The 25,596-nt window shown below is 40.1% G+C and overlaps 1 protein-coding gene across 13 annotated transcripts in view; it reads right to left on the bottom strand.

Annotated features, from left to right (window-relative positions):
* Positions 1-25,596, bottom strand: part of BANP (BTG3 associated nuclear protein) — a 273,136-nt gene that overhangs the window by 223,576 nt on the left and 23,964 nt on the right. For 8 of the 13 annotated variants that reach the window (XM_074201520.1, XM_074201501.1, XM_074201488.1 and 5 more), the window contains exons 2-4: positions 11,973-12,135; positions 5,789-5,883; positions 2,454-2,653 (exon numbers count right to left, since the gene is read on the bottom strand). In XM_074201520.1, the coding sequence (XP_074057621.1) occupies positions 2,454-2,653; positions 5,789-5,883; positions 11,973-12,051 (374 nt within the window). In that variant the 5' untranslated portion in view covers positions 12,052-12,135. Of the gene's footprint in view, positions 1-2,453; positions 2,654-5,788; positions 5,884-11,972; positions 12,136-20,976; positions 22,038-25,596 lie in introns of those variants that run through there. The other 5 variants (XM_074201509.1, XM_074201494.1, XM_074201473.1 and 2 more) reach the window with 2 other exon arrangements.

A 25,596-nucleotide genomic window follows, 5' to 3' on the forward strand; every position in this document is an offset into this window, starting at 1 on the left:
ATCATTATTATAAGGGATCACTACAAGGGGAGAGGCTGAGCACAAGGAAGCTACAGAAGTTATAAACAGCTCCTTTAAGCACAGAAAGTCCCTAAGAGGTGGGACATGGAGACCTGGCCTCAAGCCCCATTTCTGGTCCACAGTGGCTGCAGGACCCTGGTCAAGTCACATAACTGCTCGCCTCTCCCTCTAATCCATCAATTGCAGCCTATCTCCAAGATACGAAGCACAAAACATTCATGACCAAGTAAAGGGGTCTTAGGATGGTTGGGGATTGCTTTCCACTATAGCTGAGTACCTAACGTACCTTACAAAATCCAAATTGTCTTCTCTAATTTATAGTAAAATAAGTCATAAAATAATACTTTATAAATTCCAGCATTCCTGCGATGAAGATGGAAAATACCATCTGTATCCAGAGTTTAAACAAAGACCAAAGTCTATTACCTCCAGTTATTTTTTTTAAAGTATCTTATGTAGTACATAATTTTGCTATCTCTAACATTTTATTTTTTCCCCAAGGATATGATTTCTCTCAATACATTCAATTTTGATCAATTTATAGCATGGAAACAATGTAGTTATCAGATTGCCTTCTGTGAGTGGGTGGGAGGAAGGAAGGGAGGATAGGGGAAAATTGTAAAATTCAAAACCTTCCAAAAAATGATAGGTAGTAACTACTATTGTACATAATTGGAAAACAAATAAAATAGTAATAAAAAAAAAAAGAAACTTAGGGTGACAGAATTAACCTCCAAGTTGCCCAGGGCTGCATAGCCAAAAAAAAAACAAAAAAAAATCCACTTCACTCAATACCGTTATACAGAGTAAGTCCTCAATAAATACTGGATGGATCAATCAATCAATCAATCAAAACTAGCCAGAGGCCCCTCGGTAACAAGTGCTACCATGGTGTCATTGTATCTGCCTCAATAAATGAATGAACTCCTTATAATTAGGCTTACTTTGCAAATGGCCAGGGAGATGTAAACAATTTTCAGGAATTAAAAATTAGAACTGTAGTCTCCTTTACATCATCAATATGCTTCACATACGGTCTTTTTAAACCACAGGTAATACAACACAAATAAGAGTTTCATCAGACAAAGCTTATCTGATCACAAATTAGATTTATTGGAGTCTGAATTGTTATTTATTGTATTATCACCTCACCCAGGAAGCCAGGATTATCCTACTTCAAACAACGTTTTGTGATCTAGCCCTGTGATTTCAAAGGCAGAATAACAATCCATACTCACATCTTAGAGACCAGACTCACAGTGCCTGCAAGGCTTTCAATGCAGCCATATGCACATCAAGACATCATGGAAGCCTCTGAGACAATGCTGCAGTTCCTCTTGCCCTAGTCTCTCCCCTCTCACCCTGACCATCTTTTCTCAGGCAGGCACTAAAGCTACCTTGCAGTTCCTTACCAGTGCTGCCATTACCACCAAAGCAGAAATGGGCTACCCTATGTTGGTGGCGATGGTCTCCCTGTGCCCTCTGGGTCTGCAGTGATTGCCATGTTCTGCCCCTCTCTGGTGAGGCTGAGGGAGGAGGAATACACCAGGCATTGCTGTCCAACCAAGACCCAGAACAAGGAGGGTCTTGGCCAGATGGGATCTCCAGCAGAACCCTATAAAGGAGCTCTCCCAATCAGGAGAAGAGGAGAAATGAGCCCAGCATTACCTTCTGGAAGGCAGAGGAGAGGCTCATAGAAGATGGACAAAACAAAAGGGGGAGAAGGAGCCACCCTAGCCCAGAGGTGAGATTCCAAGCCTTTTCCCCAGCCCAGAGGTGAGATACCAAGTCGCCTTAATGCCCTGACCAAAGTCCATCAATGTCATGGATTTTCAGGAGTCTTAGTAGGTCAAAGACTTTACATGAAATCTTTTCATTTGCATGGCTTATGTTGCTGTTGCAAAGTTAAAGGTTTAATTTATACACAACCATTCCTTCCACCTGTCATCATTCCTCATGCCCTGATTAAATCAGTTCCATATTTCCTTTTTTAAAAAAGATATGAAAATAAGAGGTTCTGAAAAATTGGAAACTTCATTGCAATTTTGATAAAATGAGATGAAAAAGATGCAATCTACGCAGGGGGGGAAATACATAAGAACAAAGTTGGCTGTACTCTCACTGAAAAATTGCAGAAAAGAACAAATACCTGTCTCTGAGGCTTGGCATGTCTTTTACAAAGTAAAGATTTATCAGAATATTTAGACCAAAAGGAAATATGGATGAAGATGATCTCAGGCAGGTGGATTGGTCTTGATATGACTCAAATCAACAGCACAAAGCTGCTAAGGTGAGGTCCTTCCAGAACAATCTACAGGGACTACAGGTCAGACTCTACAAAGGAGATTAAAGTACTCCAAAGAGAGAGACATAAAATGCTTTTCCAGGAGATGTAGAAAAAGACCCATAAAGTCCAATTATCAGCTCCTTACCATCGTACTTTATTGCATGTCTGGGTGGCACCTAGGGGAGAGCCGGCCACCATGGGCACCTGGATAGGGCTATGCTGCTTGTTCATGACCAGATCCAGCTTCTCTTCCAAAGACTTGCATGTGGCTTCCAGGGCTTGCAGTTTGGCCTCAATGCTATCCAATCGTAAGCATATTGTCTGATTAATGGAATACAGAAATGACTGAAAGAAAAGAAAGACAAAAACAGTAAAGATTCTTTAAATGGTGAATTGTAGAAAGACATACAATGTGTATTAAAGTCTTTCTGTACAAAGAGAGGCTAGCGCAACTCATGTCAGAGGGCCCCCGAGAATCCACCTTCCTCATGTCCCACTCCCCAGGCTTACTCTGATCGTACACAATCTGGAAGCAACCAAGCAAAGCTCCTCAAGCCCTCACCTGTCTCTGAAATGAGGACACCTTTATATACACATGCTCTAATATATTACTACATTAATCAGCATAATCTTATGGCCAAAGAATTGTATGATGACAGACAAAGCTCACTGGCAATGGCCTGCCGCCTGCGTTCAATCACCAATAAGAACAGCTCAGAAACTGGCCACAGACCCCGGGTCTATAGGCCCCTGGGTCTACAGGTCCCTGGGTCCACAGGCCCAGGGGCCTCTCTACAGGGCGCTGCACCTGCCTGATCTTCTGGGGACCAGCACCTTGGTAGTTTTAATGACAAGTCTGACATCTAGTGGCTGGTGGAAAAACTGCTTTTTCCTACCTTAACTAGCAGTTACTCCAGTTTCAGGCTCCAATCTCAGAAACCAAAATCAATGGGACAAGAAAGTATAAAATAAATTGTGATCTTTGACCAAATTTCCACTTAGGGTACTGCTCAGTTTTACTGAATTAGTAAGTGTAACTCGTGAATACAAATGCACTTAAAACTTAGCAAAACAAAATATAATTGCTATTTGGTAATCCCTGAAAGGAATTACAGTGCTATACATATTGATAAAAGGAAAACTTCAGAGGGAATAAAAGAAAATACACAATAGGATGCTTTCCAAATACCAAAGGCTAGTCTCAGAAAGTCACAGGGAGGATGAACCTCTTCCTGTCCATTATTTAAAATAGGCTGTGTGAAATCAATATCATATAAAATTCTCAGTTATGTAAGGCTGATCAGGGCAGCTAGGTGGCATAATGGACACAACACTGGGCCTGGAAGCAAGGAAAACTCATCTTCGTGAGTTCTAATCTGGCCTCAGACACACCCTGTGTGACCCTGAACAAATCCTTTTACCCTGTTTGCCTCAGTTTCCTCCATCTATAAAATGAGCTAGAGAAGATTATATCAAGAAAACCATTTCCAAGAAAACCCAAAATGGGGTCACATAAAGAGTCAGACATAAGTGAACAAGAAAGTGTAGCTTATTAGCTTTAATATCTGAATATTCAATAGGAAAGGGTTCAAGAAGATAAAATATAAATTGATCATTTTCACTGATTCTTTTATCATGTATCCAAATTAAAGTGTCTGGATGCTTTGCTGTTACTGCAAACAGTTTGATGTTGGGGCAGCTAGGTGGTGCAATGGATGGGGCACCATTCCTGGAGTCAGGAGGACCTGAGTTCAAATCCAGCCTCAGACACTTAAGTTTCTAGCTGTGTGACCTTGGGAAAGTCATTTAACCCATTGCCTCAAATAAATAAAATTTTTTAAAAAACATTTCCATCTGCCAGGGACAAGCTTAGAGCAATGTCATTGTCCCTCCCATCTTGATCTTTTGTAGAGCCTCTTGTACATAGACCCATAGACTATGGTACAGTCTATGAACATGTCTCCCACTGCCTTTTGGGTGACCAGAGGCAGTGGGGAGGTTCAGGGGATCGAGTCTAGACTCTGAGGTCAAGAATGTGGCACACAGCGCAACCCTGGGCAGGTCACTTCCTCTCTGTCTGCCTCGACATCCAGTTCTGTATGATGGACATAACAATAGCCCCTACACCCAGTCTTGTCAGGAAGATAAAATGAGGCAATATTGGTAAAGCATTTTGACAACCTTCACATGCTATTAGGAAAAGTTTACCTGAAAGTTTGATTTTTCAGAAGTTTCAAGATTCACAACCTTAAAGCTCCACCAGAAGAATATTGGTATTAAAAGTGAGGCTCCCCCCAACCAGGGGAAACCTTGAGGTAGTGGAAACTGCCATGGAATCCAGACTACCAGCCTCCTCCTGTCCCATCCTGTGCCCAAATTAGAGTCTACTTGCTTCACTGGCTGATGGGCTGTCTAGTCAACCATATGCCAGGGTGGACCCTAAGAAGTCTCCAGTCACCTGCTGTTTTTTTTTCGAAGCCAGGGGCGCTGTTGGACTGAACTTTTCAGAACAGCAATGGTTCTTATATAGGAGGTTTGGAAACGGCCAAAGCACAATGTCACCTGAAACCAGGAGCATCTAAGGTCCCAGCATTTAGAGATGTACAAGTCTTCTTTAGGCTCCAAAAGAAGGGGCAGGCAGTAATATCCAACCATCTCTCCTCTTCAAAAGAGATACAATGTGTAACATTAGGAGGAAATCTTAGCTAATCCAAACCAGAAGCATAAAGAGACACAAATAAATATCTGAACCCAAAAATAATCCTAACTCTGAAAAGTTAAATACTTTAAAACTAAATCTCTAGGCTAGATCAGACAGATATCCTTCTGTCTTCCCCCTTCAACTACTAGGGAAACCTTAGGCCATAGGATTTAGTCCTAGAAGTGACTATCAAAATAATCTCATCCAACTAACTTATCTCAAGTTTGGGAAACTGAGGTCCAAGAAAGAGAATCAGTTCATTCAAATACACTAAGGCAGTAAGCAGAAGAATTGGAACCCAGATTTCCTGCCTATAGAGCCACCATGATTTCCACACTTCTTCCTTCAGATGTCTACTAATATGAAAACTACATATGGCAACTGCTTCAAATGCTACACAACATGTTGCTTTGTTTTGTTTAAACCACCATGGAGGGGATGCATCAGACTCTACAACCAGAGAGTCAAACAAGCAGCTAAGGGTCAGAAATGAATCACCACTGTAATAAGAATATGAAGAGTTAGCAGGCCTGACTGTGAGGGCAAGGAAATCTGTCAGCAAGGAGACTCAGACTTCAATTGGTCTTCAGGCTAAAATGGTAACTCAACCAACTCTGCACATTGAGCTGAGTGAACTAGAGGGCAGGTGGAAGGAGGAAGTCAAATCAGCAGTCTTAATGGTCCAAAAGATATCTCTTGAGGCTTATTTTCATTCATTTTCTGAAAGAAATGTTTTCTATTAAACTGAATTGGAAATAAGCATATTTCTAAAAGTTTACCTTTATTGAGGGATCCTGGCAGTTGATTTCTATTCGCTGGCGTTTCAAAGGAGGTTCTACTTCTTCATCTGTGACTTCATGATTCTCTAACACAACTGCAAATCAAAAAAGGTAAGAACAAATTAATTCTATTTCATCCTAGAGAGAGGGATGTGTGTGTGTGTCTGTGTGTCTGTGTATGTAGTATATGTGTGTATGTTATAAATTTGTACTCAATATATAAATACAAAGACACAAGGAGACATGTGGATAGATGCAAGAAACAAAGTCCTGTCATGTGAAAGAAAGAGACAAAGTGAGAGAGAACAGAAAGAGACAGACAAAGGGACAGAAAGAGAGGGACAAAAAAAGAGAGAGACAGAGATGGAGAGAGACTGAAAAAGAAAGAGAGAAATTTGACCCCTTATATTTATTCTTAAAAAGTTCCTAGGACATTTTAAGGAAAAATTTACATACTAGTTAAATGATTTGCCATGGGTGGCAATGACTAAATCATAGAAGATAGAATCAAATTCCTACCATCTTGACTCCTAGTTCATCATTCTAGTTATCAAATTACTCTAGTAATCAAATTGCAAAGCAAAATAATAATAATGCCGTTGCCTTTCCTGATAGAAAAAAAATTTAATTCCATCTGACAACTCTTTCTATCATTAAAAAAAGTAATTCAGAGGGAATGTGGCCCAGTGGTTGGATTGCCCTCCTGGCATGGGACTTGACTGCACCTCAGACATACATTGGTCGACTCCAACCCTGAGCACGGGACCATCTCCTGGTGCCCCAGGAAACTCCAGAAGGGAGAGAGCAGGTGAAGAACTGCATTGATTGAGTGTGATATCTCACTGAGGGTTCCTGATGAAAACTTTTCAATGTTAAATTTTGTTCGCAATCACTGCTGTATGCTCTAATATCAAGATGTGATAAAGAGGGAACTACCATGTTCAGAGCTATTAACTTATAAATTATGATTTATAACTTTGAGTTTTTAGAAATTCTCTGTTTCAATGGACAGTTTAATAGTCAAAAAAGAATGCATTCAGAAAAAAAGCAATAACATTTGAAAGTTTAAGTGGTAAGAGCACCAGGGATTTGGGTTCAAATTCTCCCTCTGATACTCACTTGTTGGTGTGACTTTGGGAAAGTCACTCAATTCCTCTATGAAATAAGAATATCACTACCTATAGACCATAGTCTTCAGAGTCTGGTTTTTCAAAACAAATGAGAAAACTTACTTAGTAAGCTTCAGAGACATCTCAAGATAGATACTATAAATCATCAGCAAACTACATCATTTTTAGAAAAGGTTTGCAAAAAAACAAAAACCAAAGAACTACTGATTCCCAGGATTTTCAACCCACCTGGTTCCAAGCTGAGGCAGTTTTGTGGCTGTCATAGACAAAATAACTTCTGTGGCACTTCAAGATGTCCTGTGCCTGTCACACTCAGTAAGGTTGAAACAAAAGCACCATCATCAGATCTACTTTTTATAAATGGTGATGGTGAGCAAGTATTGTCATTGAGGTTAGCACACTTTCCCTAGGGCACACTAAACTATAGTAAGAGCTGAAGAGCTGGTCAATGAGAATTGTCAGATCCGGCCAATGCTGTACTACTCATTTATTACAAAGGGACCACTGTCTTAAGATGCAGAGGAGTCAGTGGGGAAAGGCCAGTAATGGGATACATGAAAAAGCATCAATCAATATACTCTAAATCCAAAGGGACCATCATCTCATCAACTCAAGAACTCCCTCCAACATCAACCCCAGTCATGACTACTCATTTGGGGGACAACGCCTGTCCATGTTCTCCCCACAATCATCCCAGAGGTCCAACTAACATCTTGGGCATGCTGGCTGTGCCTTTGTCACCTGTCCCTCTTGCCATGGAGCCAGTCCATCTCCTTGTTACGTCACACAGTTCACTGATGGATTTGAAGTTCCTTATTGGTTATATGGAGCAGCCTACTCACAAATTTGTCCTTTTGGGTTTTTCTTGACTCTTTTGTAAGCATTTCAAAGTTCCTTCTCTGATCTTTTCAGCATAAATGTGTGAAAGTCCCCAATTCTCTTTGTCCAAGGTTTTTAGGGCACTGTTCTCTCCTGGTTTTTTCCCTACCTGATTGATCTTTGTGGGTCCCTTTTGCCAGATCTTCATTCAAGTAATGCCCATTAAGTGTGGGTGTCCTCCAAGGTTCTATCCTAGGTCCTGTTCTCTTCTCCCTCTATACTATTTCTCTAGGTGATCTCATCAGCTCCCATGGGTTTAACTATCATCTCTTTGTAGATGATGAATAAGATTTATCCAACTGTAACCTCTTTCCTGACCTTCTGAGTCTCACATCTCCAGCTACTATAGGACAATTCAAACTGGATATACTAGAGATATCTTAAATTCAACATGTCCAAAAACTTTCCTCCCCAAATCCTCCCCACTTCCTAGCTTCCCTATTACTATGGAGAGTACCACTATCCTCCCAGGTACCTCACCTCCTCAAACTTTCTCCTCACCCATTTCCAATCTATTAACAAAGCTTCCATTTCTACTTTCATAACATAATCCATGTATGTGCGCTCCTCTCCTCTGATACAACTTCCATCCTTCTGCAGACTTTGTCACTTTTTATCTGGACCATAGTACAAAGTGAGTCTCCCTACCTCATTTCTCTCTCCACTATAGTCTATGTTCCACTCAGCTGTCTAACTAATCTTTCTTAAGACTAATGTCAATAAATCAATATATCACTTTAATAAATTCCAGTGGCTTCCCAAGGTCAATTTTTTTAGGTTGTTTTTTTTTTTTTGCTAGGCAATGGGGTTAAGTGGCTTGTGCAAGGCTACACAGCTAGGTAAGTATTAAGTGTCTGAGGTCAAATTTGAACTCAGGTCCTCCTGACTCCAGGGCTGGTGCTCTATCCACTGCGCCACCTAGCTGCCCCCCAAGGTCATTCTTGTGTTCCATGTTGAAGGAAGGGAGTATATGCCAGACAGGAGATACAGTCAGGGCAAAGGCATAGGAAATAAATGTGTGTGAGGAAGAGAGAAAGCCAGTTTGCCTGGATTACAGATCACTGGAAAATAATGTACAATCAGTATAGAAAGATAGGTTTAGATTAGGGAAAGAAGGGAGGGAGGGAGGGAGTAGAGGAGGGGTGGGGAGGGGAGAGATGGGGAGGGGCTGAAGGGAAGGAGAGGGAGGGAGAGGTGTAGCTAGTAATGTCTGAGACTGGATTTGAACTCAGGTCTTCCTGACCCAGTACTCTTATCCACTTAAACAGAAAAAGGTAATATTTAATCCTAAAAGCAATAGAAAATTACTGAAGTTAGTTTAGTAACAGAGAGGAATAGTCAGATCTAGGCTTCAGGAAAATTCCCCTGGCATTGTATAGATGACGGACAAGGCAGAGACAGACCTGAGTAAGGGAAATCAATGAGAAGTGATTAAGGGTGAAAGGCACTGAGAGCCTTTGTTAAGTGTGCCTGTGTAAAAATAGGGAGAAAAGATTTGATGAGAGGTAGAGAGGTAAAAACAGCAAGATACAACAAAGGAAAAGATATGAATGAGAAGTTTAAAATAACATCCAGATTACAAACCTGAGAGACTGGGGGATAGGAGGGGCCCTGGACAGAAAGAGAATTTTGGAAGATGAAATAGGTGGTAAAAGAAGAGTTCTGTTTGTGATATGCTCAATGTGACATAACACTAATAATAAAAAAAATTTTAAAGGTTATGCAAAGGTCAATATCCCTAACACATCTCAACAATACAGAATGATAACTGATATTCTTAATGATCCTTATTCATTAAGAAAACACTATTATAACTTCTCTGCTCAGAAAAGCAAGGGAAAAAAATCTAATTTAAAAAGGTTTCCTTCCATTAATGATTAAATTACAGAATCACAACTCTCTATCCAAACTCAAGCCAAATCTTGAATCCTGTCCCTTAGAAATGATCCTCTGGACTTTATTTCTATCAGCATGTGCAATATGAACCCTATACTGCCATCTTCCACCCGGTGGGGACTACATCCTACCAACTCTGAAGCACCATAATAAATTGATTCTCCTGAATTCAGCCTACAAGGTAAGTTGGAAGTGTAGTAGGTAAGTGAACAAATGTTTTTTGAGTACTTTCTGTATGAGGACCCTGAAGGACCTCCTCCTGAGGTTTGGCAGTCAAGACAAACAAAACACCCACTGGCCACAGAATGAGCAGTCACACAAAGGATCAGATTCACTGGCAGGTGAACTGAACAGGAAATAATTTCTATAGGAAGGCCCAGGAAGAAGAGATTGAGTGGAAGGAGCACTGGCCTGGAGCCTGGAGACTAAGATGCAAATCCCACCTCATACAACCCTGGGGCTGGGACTAAGTGTCCTCATGTGTAAAACAGGGAAATAGGACTGGATGGTCCCCAAGGTCCCTCCCAGCTCTCAATCTAGAACCCTAAGGACATTGTTATTTTGTGTTAAAGGAGAATTGGACCTTTTTGGGTTTTGTTTTTTTTTTTTACTGACTGCAAGGTTAGACTTTTGAAACTCCACCCAGATGATTTTTCAGAACTGAGGGCCTGATTGTTCCAAGTTTCAAGTCACATCAAAAACAGGACCTGGAGCCACATCATTCTTTATGAGATGGGTTTTATACACAGATACTTGGGTTCGAATACCACAAATACCATGCAAAACAAAATAAAAAAAGCTAAAAACATACTAAGCAAGATTGAGTGCCTGCCTGGGACTCCCCTCTCATATAGCTCCAACACTTCCTTCTCTTTCTCTCTCTCTCTCTCTCTCTCTCTCTCTCTCTCTCTCTCTCTCTCTCTCCCTCCCTCCCTCCTCCCTCCCTCCCTCTCTTTGTTAAGTGTGACCCCTGCCTCACCCAGCAGTCTCCCTTCCTCCTGCCATGGAGCCCTTTCTGGCTGGCAGGTCCTACAGGACACCCCAGCTCCTTTCTCTCTACCCCATCCACCAGATGCTCCCCCCACGGCCATCCCATGCCCATGCCACCACAGCTACCTGTCTTGTGGAGAAGTGCCCTTATGGAATTTACAGCTAGATTACAAGCTCCCTGCAAGCCAGCCCTGTTTCTTTCCTTCTTACAAGCAATAAACTCAACAGCTTGCTTAGAGTCCTGAGCATCTCACCACAGGATTGGCAGTGTGCATCCTATTTGAAATGAAATTCGAATCCATATCTGGGACTCTCAGGGAAATGACAATGTTGGAAAAACTGAGGCTGAAAATTAATGCTGGGGGCAATTAGGTGGCACAGTGGATAGAGCACGGCCCTGGAGTCAGGAGTACCTGAGTTCAGATTCGGCCTCAGACATTTAATAATTATCTAGCTGTGTGGCCTTGGGCAAGTCACTTAACCCTATTGCCTTGCAAAAAAAAAAAACCCTAAAAAGAAAAAAAGAAAATTAATGCTGAAAAGTCTCCTCATGGTATTATGACCTGCTGATAAAATCATTTTGATGAGGACCCTATTAGAATGGAGATTGTTATATAAATGCTCAGAATTTAAAACTCACCTGTAGTGTCTCACATTGCATGCTTTTGTAACAAAGTGACTATTCACTTTCTAAAATTTTTAAAAATTCACATTAAGATACTTTAAGATTTTGTTTTGGTTGTTTTCTATAAAAAGGTATCTGAAACAAAAGATCAATGCATTAAGGAATTTAATTCTACAAAGGCTAACAATTTCATACAGAGAGATAAATAACACAGTCAATTTATAACTCCTAGAATTTAGTATTTGTTCTGTATCTCCTACTTAAAAGAACCACCTAATTAAATATTAAAAGCAAATTTATGTTATTGAGCATCACTACCATTAGAGTCCTAGTCAGATGCCTCAGGTGGATTCTTAAGAGACCACGCCAGAAAAGTACAAGATCTGGGGAAGATTTATCAAGTTGGAAACATTGTAAATGTTCACCCTATTAATGTTGAACTTAATTCAGACATCTTATCTGCAGAGCCCACTGCCACTCAGAATTGCCAGATTCCAAAGATCCAACACAGCCTCAACCTCCCCAAGTATGTACTACCTCACCCAGGAGTACAGTTGTGGTCAAACAATTTGGGGAGGTAAGGATGGATTTTTTTTAAACTTAATAAGACTAACAATTTTCCCATACATTGTAATTTTAAACATTTCACTTTCTGCTCCCATACCTACTGTACCTGGGTGATCAGGGTTCAAGTCTTCCACGGCAATCTGGACCACATCGGCCAAATCCTGTTCTGACATCATCCAGAATCATGCACAGTAAGGTTCAATTATCACAGCTGCCAAGTATAAATTCCAACTAGGAAGGGCTGGTCAGCTTTTAATAACCTATTAAAATATATAAACAAAGGAGAAAATTTTAAATTTTGTCACACAAAAGAATAATAAAGCCTATATAAAAACTATTTGATAATAACACTAATATTAATAATTATATCTTTCAGCATCTAAAGTATGTCAATAGATTAGGAGAGTAGAAAGTATATATTTGCTCAGTGTCCTAATTCAAATAATTGAGAGGTTTGGATAACAAAGTCACTAACTCCTAAGCCTTTGATAAAATCCACTTCTCCTTTTTGCTGTTGAATGGTTGAATTGTTTCACTCATGTCCAATTCTTTGTGACCCAAATTTTGGGTTTCTATGGAAGGACCCTGGAGTAGTTTTGCCATTTCCTTCTTCAGCTCATTTTAGATGAGGAAACTAAGGCAAACAAGGTTAAGTGACTTGCCCAGGGTCACACAGCTAGTGAGTGAGGTCAGATTTGAACTCAGGAAGAGAAGTCTTTCTGACTTAAGACACAATGCTATATCCAATGCACCATTTAGTTGTCCCATTAATACATATACTAACTTACATCCATATTAAGTTAAAAAGTTCCTCAAAAAATTAAAGATGATTAATAACTTTATCTCTACCTCCTTGGGCAATCATTTAACCTCTCTGGGCCTCAATGCCTCAACTGTAAAGTGAGTGAGTTATACTATATTATCTTTAAGGATCCTCCCAATTCTAAATTTATGATCTTTCCTCCCTAGCACCAACTCAAATGTAATTTACAATAAATTTCTCAGAATTCCCAATGAAGACTTAGCCAAGGGCTGTCCAATTCTGAAGTCCAGCTTTCTTTTACACTATTAGTGGAGTTCTACATTAACCCTATATTTATTAGTCTTAATTTATTTAACCTTTAGAATTATTCTGGAAAACAATAAAGGAGCTCTTCATTACCACTTAATTTAGGAGACCCTTAGCAGTACTTACGGCTACCTCTCAGACTCCCTTTGTTTCCTCCAAAGTTCAGGTCAAATGCTACCTTTTACATGAAGCCTTTCTCAATCCCCCAAATGTTAATAGCATTTCCTCAAAAAAACTTTGTATTTAATGTGTTTATACTTATCTATATACTTAATGCTTCATTAGATAAATTCCAGGAGAGTATGGACTATTTTTTGATTTTTGCATTTCCCTGAGCTTCGTACAATGGCTGGCCCACTGAGTGAAATTGTTAGAAAATCCCCCTCCAAAAAAAGTTTTCTGAAGATTGTCCTTTAGAATGTAAAGAATGTCAATTTTCAAATCAAAAACAGCAAATGAATAAACTGAGTGATGCTTTTCTAAAGATGATACCTGAAGCAAAGATTACTGGAAGTTTACATTGAGGTTTCCCAACATGAGAATCATCACTCAACAAAAACATTAAAACCAACTCAAGATGGTTAAGTGAAGTTGTTTTCCTACCTCATTTTACTGTCTAAAGAGGAAAATAAATTAGTGACAGGTGGAAAACAATTAGAAATGTACAATACAATGTTTGGATGGTTACTAATAGCTCCGAGCTTGGCCTTAGAAGGCATTATACTTCATAAAAGCCTGAATCATGTAATCTCTTCCAAACCAGAACACCACACAATATCCAAGTTGTTTACACAAAATGATTCTTTTGCCAACATAAAGAGTCATTTAAAATTCTGCTCATGGTGAAACTTTTCGGAGAGCAAAGACTATGGCAAACAGCCCAAGAAAACTGGCAATAGAGTTACACATGTGGTTGCCATTTTGGCAAATTGAATTTGCCATTTCTCAGAAGTCCTGGGGACTATCCAGTCTTAACATAATAAAACATCTGTGCTAGGATTAATGTTTCATAATGCCACTATCTGCAATTACTATTTAGAACCCTGCCCTGTCCTTGAAGAGGTACATCTTCTCATGTGCACATGAAAAGGGAATAAATGTAGCAAAATCTTATTAAATATGAGAGGCCTTCTATAATTTTATAGTGTGTTCTGAATATATTTGTGTTTTGGAAAAAACACTGATCCAAAGGCTGAGAACTTTTTCCAAAACTAAATTCTGCACCTATGTTTTGAACTATAGAATTTCAGTTAGCAGGGACTTTGGTAAGTTATTGTCGAATAGACCCTTTAAATGAACCACAAATCCCACAGCAGCCCTAATAAATGGCTACCCAACCTATGCTTAAATATCTCCAGTGATGAGTAACTCACTCCCCATAAAGACAACCCATTTCATTTCTGGACCATTCTGATCATTATTTGGTTTTTCCTTGTACTGAATCAAAATCAACCTTGCTTTAACTTCTTCTATACTTTGGTCCTATTTGTCTGCATTGGGGCCATGCAGAACTGGTACACTCTTCCATATGACAGTAAAATATTTGAAGACAGCTATCATGAGAAGAGATCAATAATATTTTCTTTTCCAAAATAACAAGTAACATGAGTGGAAATTATATGATAGCACAAATCTTCCCAATAACACAGGTTTCCCAACTAGGTAAGAAATAATGATATGGCATGTTATCAAATTATAACCTATATCAAATTACTTGTATTATTTGTAAGGGGGAGGAAAGACAAGTAGGAAAGAACAAGACAAGAAATAAAGACAAGGAAAGAATATAGTACTTCGATTGTTAAAAAATGAATGCCAAAGACTTTTTACATATAACTGGAGAAAATACTATATTAAAGAATTAAAAAATACTAATGGTGCAAATGGATGAAAATCAATCACGTCTTTTAAATCAAAATAGAAGACATGTATAAAAGCCATTAAACCCTAATTTGTTGTTTTCAACTAACAGAAATAAATTTTGAAAATATCCCCTCAGGCTCAAATTTTACATTGAAAAATATAAAATCTTACTAAAATCCACCCAAAGTCAGTATATTAAAAGACTATATCCAAAGGTTACACCCAATGTTTATGTTCTCAAACTAATTATCTGTTTAATTGATAACTATGGCAACTTTTAGAACTTGTCTAGCCAAAAAAAGGCTAAAAATCAACTTTAAACAACAAACAGCAACATGCAAATAAATATCTACAATGCATGCTATACACAAACTAAATAAGAAATAATTAGTAAAGAAAAATCACTAACTAGAATTAAAAAGGGATGAAGAGGTTTTTAGTTGAGATTTAAAGAATCCAGAGAAGGCAGAGATGAGGAAGGAGAACATTCCAGTCAGGATAACAGAAAATTCCCAAGGACCAAGCTAGGAAGGCAGTATCACTGGATCAGAGTCCATGTTGGGGAATAAGGTATTAAAAAAAGTCTGGAAAAGTAGGAAGGGGGGTAGGCTATGAAAGGCTTTGAAGGCCAAGAAGGGCATTTTGTATTTGTCTTGGAGACAGTTGGAGCTGACATGATCAGATCTATATTTTTTAGGAGAATCCCTTTAGTGACTGGACAGAAGTGAATTGGAGCAAAGAGTCTTGAGGCTGGAAGACCAAATGGATGGCAAGTAATTCAGGGTTGATCTCTTGAGTTTTCTTTAAATTTAAACTAAAATACCTCCTTTTGCTGGAAGTTTCCCCTTTCCCTCTGAATTCTTCTTCCTCCCCTTTGTTCATTATTTCCTACTTATCCTATACAAAGCTTACTTTGTATTTATGTGTCTACCTATTTATTGTCTCTCCCCATTAGACTGACAGTTCCTTTAAGACAAAAACTCTCTTTTGCCTCCTTTTGTACTCCCAGCTTTAGCACAGTAAGTGATTAATGAATGCTGAATGACTGATAACTGGATTCTTTTAAATCCATTCCAGGAAAGGTTAAGTGTATGTTTTCCACTCCCCACCAGCATTGTCTTTTTTTAAAAAAGCATCTGCTTGTTCCTATTCCTTTTTAAGTCAATACTCTGTCCCTAGAATTAGTTTTGTTTCATTCACTTTGATGCAATCCTATCCTTTTCCAGTCCCACCCCGATCTTGTTTCAAAAGAGTGTCTTACTGGAAAACCGAACCCCATGTTCTGTTGGTTATAAGAAAGCATGTAAAAAGCAAAGCTATATATAGAATCAAAATGAGAGAGTAAAATAAAATTCCCTATACATCAAGGGAAGCCAAAAGCACTGACAGGACTTGTCAACAGACTGGCTTGGAGGGAAGAGTGTAAGAGGTTGTGAACCTAACTGATAGGATAGTGATGACCTCAACAGTAATGGGAAAGCTAGAAAGCTATGGTTGGGGGAGGGAGGGGGTAATGAAGATAATGAGTCCAGATGTGGGCATCTCTACAAAAGATGTGAGATATGGTCTGAGATAGATGCCCAATAAGTTCAACTGGACTCATGTTCAACTCTTCATGACCTCATTTGAGATTTTCTTAGCAAAGAGTGGAAGTGGTTTTGCCATTCCCTTCTCCAGCTCATTTGACTGATGAGGAAACCGAGGCAAACAAGGTTAAGTGACTTCTCCAGGGTCACATAATTGGTAAGTGGCTGAAGCTAGATTTGAAATCAGGAAGATAAATCTTCCTGCCTCCAGGCCCAGTGCTCTATCCACTGAATCATCTCGTTGACCTTAAGATAGGCAACAGGCAGCTGGGGATGTGGGACTGGGAATCACATGTTTAGAGAAGATAACCAAATCCATGGGAGCTGATGAGATCACTAAACAAAATAGTAGAGAGAAAAGAAAAGAGGGCCCAGTAGTAAGATTGCAGATGAATCTATTAAGATGGTAATTTAATTATTTTCAAAGCTAAAAGAAATCTTTATAATCATAGAATAAGCACTGACCGTGAAAAGAAACAATTTCTAGCTTAATAAGGAACACTTCAGGCACAATTTTTCTAAGAATGTATAAAATTCTTATAAATGCTAAGATGAATTTCAAATAACCTTTGACTCAAAATATAAGATATCAGTCTAATTATGATTAACTTGAACTCAACTGATTTGTGGACCACTGTAATAACCATAAAATACACAATGTTAAGTTACATACTTAGTGGCCCAGTAGATAAAGTCCTGAACCTGTATTCATAGACCCAAGTTCCAATCCAGCCTCAAATACAAGGCAGACCACCTAGATTCTGCCATCTAGTTGTGAGACCATCTCATCACACACAAACCCAAAGGGATAACTGCTTCAAGAGTCACAAATGTTAGGGATCACATTCAGTGGTGGGGAGAGGCCCAGAGACAAGATCATGACCACTTAGCTAAGTATTCATCTCTCCAGAAACATGTTCCATCCCTTTAACTCATTTGATATGTCTTCTTTCTCAGATGACTGTACCAATTATATTCATGCTTCAAAAATTGAATTTTCTTTCCAAAATCTCAGTAAATCAAAGGAAAAATACTTCTTCCTTTTGTCAATTTCCCTTACATATTGATCTTTTTCAAAGTTGAAGAAATGACACATTTTATTGCTAAATTTAGCTGACAGGCATTGCCCTCATAACATCAATGGCCCCACAAGCCTCCCAGAAAGGTGACTGCTCCCTAGGATCCTAGGCTCACCATGGATACATTTCCCTTTAAGTCAGGAGATTCAATTGGCTTTTCTGAAAAGGCATTTAACCAAAGTGAATAGCCAAAAAATGGTACTTGCAAAGCATTTCACCCCAAAACCTGGGGCGCACACTCCTACAAGTTGACAGAGCACCCAGATGAAAGAGTGGGTGTGAATTTAAAATATAATATTAAGGAAAATAAATAGCCAAAGCTGCTCATGGATGTGGAAGGCAGAGTCTCAAGATCTTCTTTCTCTGGAGAGTCCTCCAGAAGTTCAAAATAGGGAAGAACATCCGTGATGGATGACTGATCCTCTGGCAGGCAGGACTGCCCCTCTCAGGGACCTTCTCCACAGTCTGGCCAGCTCAGAAGGATTCCAGATATCCCAATTGAACAGTTCAAATCTCTAGAGGGATGGGTCAAGCAGGTTACTCAGCTGTTGAGCTGGCTCCTCATTCAGCTTGGCTCCTACCCAGGCCAGGCTGGGTTAGCGAGGGCAGATCACTCCACTTCAGGGGGTTTTCAGGGGGCATAGCATCTCTCTTGGCTCTACAGATGGACTTTTTGGGGGAACTCTTATCTGGCTCAGGTTGCTCTTACAGCTGAAGTGATAAAGGTCCTCCTTTCAGCCAAGGACTTGAGAAGACACAATCTCTTAACTCAGAACCTTGAATCTGAGGCTGGATGACTCGAGGCTGAAGGTAGGAACAAGGGTCTCCAGTTTGTCTCATATCAGGGTCCCTGGCAAGGAACTCCCCTTTTCTTTTAAGATGATGCACATGCACCCCTCCCTCTACAATTTTAGGCTTCTTTAATTAATCACATCAAGGGGCGGCTAGGTGGTACAGTGGATAGAGCACTGGCCCTGGAGTCAGGAGTACCTGAGTTCAAATCTGGTCTCAGACACACTTAATAATTGCCTAGCAGTGTGGCCTTGGGCAAGCCACTTAACCCCATTGCCTAGCCAAAAAAACTAAAAAAAAAAAAATTAATCACATCAGCTAAATGGTTACAGACAGGTAGAAAGGCAGAACTTAGAGAAGGTCCTGATCCTGGAAGGTCATTTTCTAAGCAGGTAAAATTATTCCAGCCTCAGACCTTTTCTAATATATGTAGGGTGGTACTGGTACAGTTGATGGGATTTCTCTTTCACATTTCAATCTGCCCACTTTTGAGCCTACTAATTTATAGTTTTGTTTTATTTTCAAAATTATAATTTAAGTTCATAAGCATAATTAAATACTGGGATTTGTTTTACTATTCTTGATTTGGTTCAGGGAAGCAAAACAATTTATTTCAATGCATTTAGAAAATCAATGGTTCAGAAAAAAATAATAAAATCTACTTTACAACCTAACCACTAAATGACTTGATCTGACAGGTCCCCCCCCCCCCAAAAAAAACCACACAGGCTCCAATACTATTTATCTGGAAATTCCAGTATCATGTACAATTGCAAAAACAGTGTCAAATTTTTCTAAACTTCTAAAGTATTGATTTCCTATGAAGAATAAATTAAAGTCAATCATGGCAGCAAACAATTTAATAGCTCACTACTCTTTCCATGTTGATTTCTTTCCATAATGATGCATCCCAGGGACAGAGGATGAGGGAGTAGGAATGAAGTGGAAGATCCAGTCTAGGTAATTTCCAGATTTATTCTAATCATCCCCTTCTCATGAGCTTTGGGAAGCCCAGTGTCTATAAGGCTCTTCTGTAAATCACAAGGTTGAAGGGACACTCACAATCTTGATGGAGGCTAGTCCTACCCATCAGCCAGGATCCAGGCTCAGAGATTTAGAGTTTAATGAGCCATTTAGCCCAATCCCACATTTTACAGATAAGGAAATAGAATCCCAGGAGAATGACTTGTCCAAGGTCACTCAGGTAGCAAATGGCAGGATCAGCATTTGAGTCAAGGTCCTCATTTACACTTAGTTGCAGTTTTACATTTCTAATCCCCCCAGGTGCTAGAAAAACTTACTAAATCCTATAGGCTATTTCAAAGAAAAGGGAGATCAAACAGGCCCAAGACGTTGAGTTTGTAACTGAGTCCCAGCTCACAACACACCAAGAGGCATGAACTTGTCTGTACACTCTTTCCCAGGGCACCTACAACTTCAGCCTCATGTATCTAAAACTCTGAGAACACAGAGGAAAACAAAAAGGGAAGTCAAAAAATTATATAAGCAGTCACAAAATGAGGGAGTGTTTTGGGAAGAGGGGAAAGATGAAGAAGAGAGGGCCCAGCAGTGTCCAGAACTGTGACTCTATACAGAGGGAGCTCCCAGTGCTCCTGTTTAGACAGGTCAGCGACCCATTTAAATGTGTTGTCATGGACCCATTTGGCAGGATGGTGAAATCTATAGGCCCCTTCCCAGAAGAATATGTGATAGGGTGTTTCATCTCTAATTCATAAATGAAAGAAATGCTCAATTTCAGTTATAACTTAGTAAAAATAGACATGTCAGGGTTTTAGGGACTCCTTTGAATCAATCCATGTTCCACAGAACCCTAATCCCATATGTCAGAGACATGCTGTGAGTCTGATTTTCCTAACCTCTAATTGCTATGGGAAAAAAAACCTGACAGCTTTCTAAAAGTGGTCCCACCCAAGAAAACAGTCCTTCAATGATTCTTGGATGTTTGCAGAGCACTCTAATACACTAAATCCCATCTGAGCTTCACAATAACACTCTGAAAGTAGAGTTGGTGGAGAAGGCAGGTTCCATTCTATGGGTCTCTTTTTTTCCCTTTACACCATCATAATCAGCCTGCTGCTGACCTCAGCAGCTGCCTCATTCTCAATCCACTCAGATCCAGCTTCCAAACATCTGGCAAAGGGATCTTCCTAACATTCAGGACAGACTATATTAATCCTCCACTCAATAACGCCAGTGGCTTGAGGATTTTGAGGAGCAACCTTAAACCCCTCTGTTGAGTGTTCAAATTTCTTCACAGGGGCAGCTAGGTAATGTAGTGGATAGAGCACTGGCCCTGGACTCAGGAGGACCTGAGTTCAAAACCAACCTCAGACACTTAATAACTGCCTAGTTGCGTGACCTTGGGCAAGTCACTTAAGCCTAATACCTTAAATAATTTTTTTTAAATGTTCTTCACAAAGTCTCCCCAAATCCCTTTTGTGAAATTAAGAATGGCTCCACTTCATGTGCTTTGCAGTCCCATTCAAACTGATCTACTCACTGCTCCTCATAGGTAATAAGCCCCTGCCATTTCTTGACTTCCACATCTGGAATGCATTCCTTCTTCATCTCTCCCTCTAGACTAGATTCCTAACCCTGCAAAGCTCTTGGCTCAGGGTTAGCTCTTACATGACAGGCCCCCTACCCCTCAGCAGCTAACACCAACTACAGGTTTCCTTTTTATTTACTCACATGTACAAAGGTTGTTTCTCCCAATAGTTCATAAACTTCTTGAGGGCAAGACCTTTTCTGTTTCCATCTCTTTTTCTCCATGGAGAGATGCATCATGCTATAGTAGCCACAGAGTCAATATGGCCTGACTTCAAGTCTTGTCTTGGTTACATCCTGGAAGGTGATTCTGAACAAATCCCTGAACCTTTCAGTGTCCCAAAATGTTTTTAAATTGTCCAGCAACTGAGGATCAGTATTTATACCAGGAGTGTCTTAACTGGGAGCCTCCTTCCCTTAGTGAAATCATAACTCCATATTAAAAAAAAAATTACACAGTAAGTCACTTTTAATAAATGCTTTTTGACTAAGTCATCCTCATATGATAGGACATCACCAACACTCACAGAATTTATGTGACTTGTCCATGATCAAGAGATTAAATAGGGGCAGCTAGGTGGTGTAGTGGATAAAGCACCAGCCCTGGAGTCAGGAGTACCTGGGTTCAAATCTGGTCTCAGACACTTAATAGTGACCTAGCTGTGTGGCCTTGGGCAAGCCACTTAACCCTGTTTGCCTTACAAAAACCTAAAAAAAAAAAGAGAGAGAGAGAGATTAAATGATCACCCAGTTATCAAGTATCAGAATCCTCTCAGGTCTTCTTAATAAACTTCAAGTCCAGCAGTGAGTCTTTTACACCAAGCTGCCTCAAGATCCACAATCTACCCACTAAAGCTCTTACACTTTACTCATAAACTATCCTTCTTCTCAAGCCTTCACTTTTAAGTCCATTCAGTCTTACTCTGAGTACAATTATGTTAAGTTTGGTGATTTAACTCTGTATCCCACAGTACTTTAGAAATCAAAAAATAAGGGGGAGGGGGCAAGCCAAGATGGGGACAAGAGCGGATCATGTCTTAACTTAGGTGCTCTCTCAAAAACCTTCGAAACTAAGGACTTTCTAAATTTTCGAGAGACAGAACCCACAGAGGGACCCAGTGAGGCACTTCTCCTACTCAAGGTAACCTGGAAAAGAGCAGAAAGGCTCTGCTCCCCAGGGGTCAGAGGGGTGGCCCACCAGAGGGGTGGCCCACCAGAGCAAAAGAACTTCAGCCTCACAGAGGCAGCCCCAAGGCGCTGAGTGCCACAGCTCACAGCAGTGGGGGAGTTTCCTGACCTACGCCCCGAGAGCACCAGGCACAAATTAGGGGAATGGGGGGGACCCCCTGCCAGGGGGGAACCTCTGCCAGAGTGAACACGTTAAGTCCAGCCCTCAGGGCACACAGCAAGCAGCATGTCCAAGGCAGTCCAGATCCAGGAAACAGAAGCAGGTGGAGCTGGTAATCAGGAGCCCCCAGGGCATGTGCCCATTGAACATAGGGAGGGGAGTGAAGAGAGAGAGACTGCCGAGCTCTGTCCTCTGCCCCGGAACAGGATTCTGGGGATCTGACCACATTCAGATCCTGATCACAGTCTAGGCCCCCCCATAGAACAACAGGGCCCCGCCACCTCAGCCCCGTGGCAGAGGGAGGTGCTTATGGTCATTCACAGACCAGGGAGGACAGAGCCTCACACACTGAGACCCTTGTGAGTGTCCCAAAAGCTCAGGAAGCACCCCAAAACCAGGCTTAGTCTGGGAAAATGAGCAAGCAGAGAAAAAAGAGGAACACCATTGAGAAATATTTTGCAAATGAGCCCAAGAAGGATCAATATACTCAGTCTGAAGATGAGGAAACACAAGCTCCTGCATCTAAAGACTCCAAGAAAAACAGAAATTGGGATCAGGCTATGACAGAGCTCAAAAAAGACTTTGAAAATCAAATGAGGGAGTTAGAAGAAAAACTGGGAAAAGAAATGAGAGAGATGCAGGAAAAACATGAAAATGAAGTCAGCAGCCTAGTCAAGGAAATCCAAAAAAATGCTTTAAAAAATAGCATGCTAAAAACCAGCTTAGGTCAAATGGATAAAACAGTTCAAAAAGTTACTGAGGAGAAGAATGCTTTAAAAAGCAGAATTGGCCAGATGGAAAAAGAGATAAGAAAGCTCTCTGAGGAAAACAAATCCTTCAGACAAAGAACAGAACTCAGGGAGATTGATGAATTTACGAGAAATCAGGACTCATTACTTCAAAACCAAAAAAATGAAAAATTAGAAGAAAATGTGAAACATCTCACTGAAAAAACAACTGATATGGAAAACAGACTTAGGAAAGATAATTTAAAAATTATTGGAATACTTGAAAGTCATAATCAGGAAAAGAGCCTTGACATCATTTTCAAAGAATTACTACAGGAAAATTGCCCGGATATCCTAGAAGCAGAGGGCAAAATAGAAATGGAGAGAATCCATAGATCCCCCTGAGAAAGAGATCCCAAAAAACCAACCCCCAGGAATATTATAGCCAAGTTCCAGAACTCCCAAGTCAAAGAGAAAATCTTACAAGCAGCCAGAAGGACACAATTCAAATATCATGGAGCTGTAGTCAGGATCACACAGGACTTAGCAGCAACTACATTAAAAGCTCATAGGGCTTGGAATATAATATACCGGAAGGCAAAAGAACTTGGAATGCAACTGAGAACCAACTACCCAGCAAGGCTGAATGTCCTCTTCCAGGGAAAAAGATGGACTTTCAATGAACAAGGGGAATTTCAAATATTCCTGTTGGAATGGCCAGAGCTGAACAGAAGGTTTGATCTTCAGATACAGGACTCAGGGGAAGCATAGAGATTGGAGAAGGGGAAAAATATGAGGGACTGAATGACGATGAACTGCATGTATTCCTGCATAGAAAAATGACACTGATAATACTCATATGAACCTTCTCAGTTAATAGAGCAGGTAGAGGGAGCTTTTATAGTTGAAGCACAGGAGAAAGCTGAATTTGAAGATAAAATATGGTGTAAAATTGGAGTCAATAGAAAAAAGGGAAATGTAATGGGAGAAAGAAAAAGGAGAGGGGGAATAGGCCAAGATATTTCATATAATAAGATTTTTCTTTATTACAATGAGCTATTGCAATGATATGGAAGGGGAGAAGGCAAGGGGGAATGAGGGAATCTTCACTCTCATGAGAGGTGGCTAGGAGAGGAAACAGCATATAGATTTAATGGGGTATAGACATCTGGAGTAAGAAGGAGAGGGGGGACAGAGGAAGGGGCGTGATGTGAGTGATGGAGGAGAGGATGGACCATGGGGGAGAATGGTTAGATATAACACATTTTCTTTTTTTACTTCTTGCAAGGGGCTGGGATTGGATGGCCTGTCCAGGACCATAGGGCCAGGTGGATGCTGGCCCTAAGGGGTGGTAGGGGTGGCTCAGGGCCTCTTGGCCCCAGTGCCAAGGATCTGTCTGCTGTGCCACTCAGCTTCCCTACAGTCGAGTCAGTGAAAGGAGAGAGAAAATATAGTACATGGTAGTAGAGAAATACAAAAGGAGGGAGTTGCGATCAGCAATGGCAACAGAAAAATATGGAAGTAACTTTTGCGAGGGATTTATCATAAAGAATGTGATCCACCCATGACAGAGCTGTTGGTGTTGGAACAAAGACTGAAGCACATTTATTATTATTATTATTATTATTATTATTATTATTATTATCATTATTATTATTATTTGGGGGGTTGCAGGGCAAATGGGGCTGGGTGGCCTGCCTGGGGCCACATAGCAGGGTGATCCTTGGGTATCTGAGGCCGGATTTGGACCCAGGTGCTCCTGGCTCAAGGGCCAATGCTCTGTCCACCACCCAGCCACCCCTACTGTTATTACTATTTTATTTTATTTTGGGGTTTTTTTTCTTTTTTCTTTTTTGGTTTTTGCAGGGCAGTGGGGTTGGGGTGGCTTGCATGTCACACGGCTGGGTGATTGTTAGGTGTATCGGGCCAGACATGAGCTCAGGTGCTCCTGGCTCCAGAGCTGGTGCTCCGTCCATTGCTCCACCTGGCCATACCTACGATTACTATTTTTTTTAATTTTAATTTTTTTCTCTCCCCTTTATCACTCAAGCGAGTCTATATTTTTTGGGGGGAGTGGGTATTTTGTTTACTTTTAAACAAGAATACTTTATTAATGTATAAAAAATATTATTTGTACAAAATGAGAATAAATAAATAATATTAAAAAATAGGGGCAGCTAGGTGACGCAGTGGATAAGAGCACCGGCCCTGGAGTCAGGAGTACATGAGTTCAAATCCGGCCTAAGACACTTAATAATTACCTAGCTGTGTGGCCTTGGGCAAGCCACTTAACCCTGTTTGCCTTGCAAAAACCTAAAATAAATAAATTAATAAATGAATGAATGAATAATGTGACTAAATAAATAAATAAGTAGATAGCTAGATGATAGATAGATAGATAGATAGATAGATAGACAGACAGATAGATAGATAAAATGTGGAGAAGGACTGAGCACAGGCAAGTCTTCACCAGGAAAGAACAATTATTTTTCTAACTATAGAAGAATCCAAGAATCAAGGGACTCCCTTGAAGGGGTAAACAGCCTTAGATAAATCAGGGGGTTGTGAAGAATCACAATGTTACAACACAGTACAATAACAAATGTCTACCATGAAAATTCCATCATCAAGAAAAGAAGCTTCAAATACTGAAAAGAAAAAAAATATATATATATGTATACATATATA

The sequence above is a fragment of the Macrotis lagotis genome, chromosome 1 (genome assembly GCF_037893015.1).
Source record: "Macrotis lagotis isolate mMagLag1 chromosome 1, bilby.v1.9.chrom.fasta, whole genome shotgun sequence".
Classification (NCBI taxonomy): domain Eukaryota; kingdom Metazoa; phylum Chordata; class Mammalia; order Peramelemorphia; family Peramelidae; genus Macrotis; species Macrotis lagotis.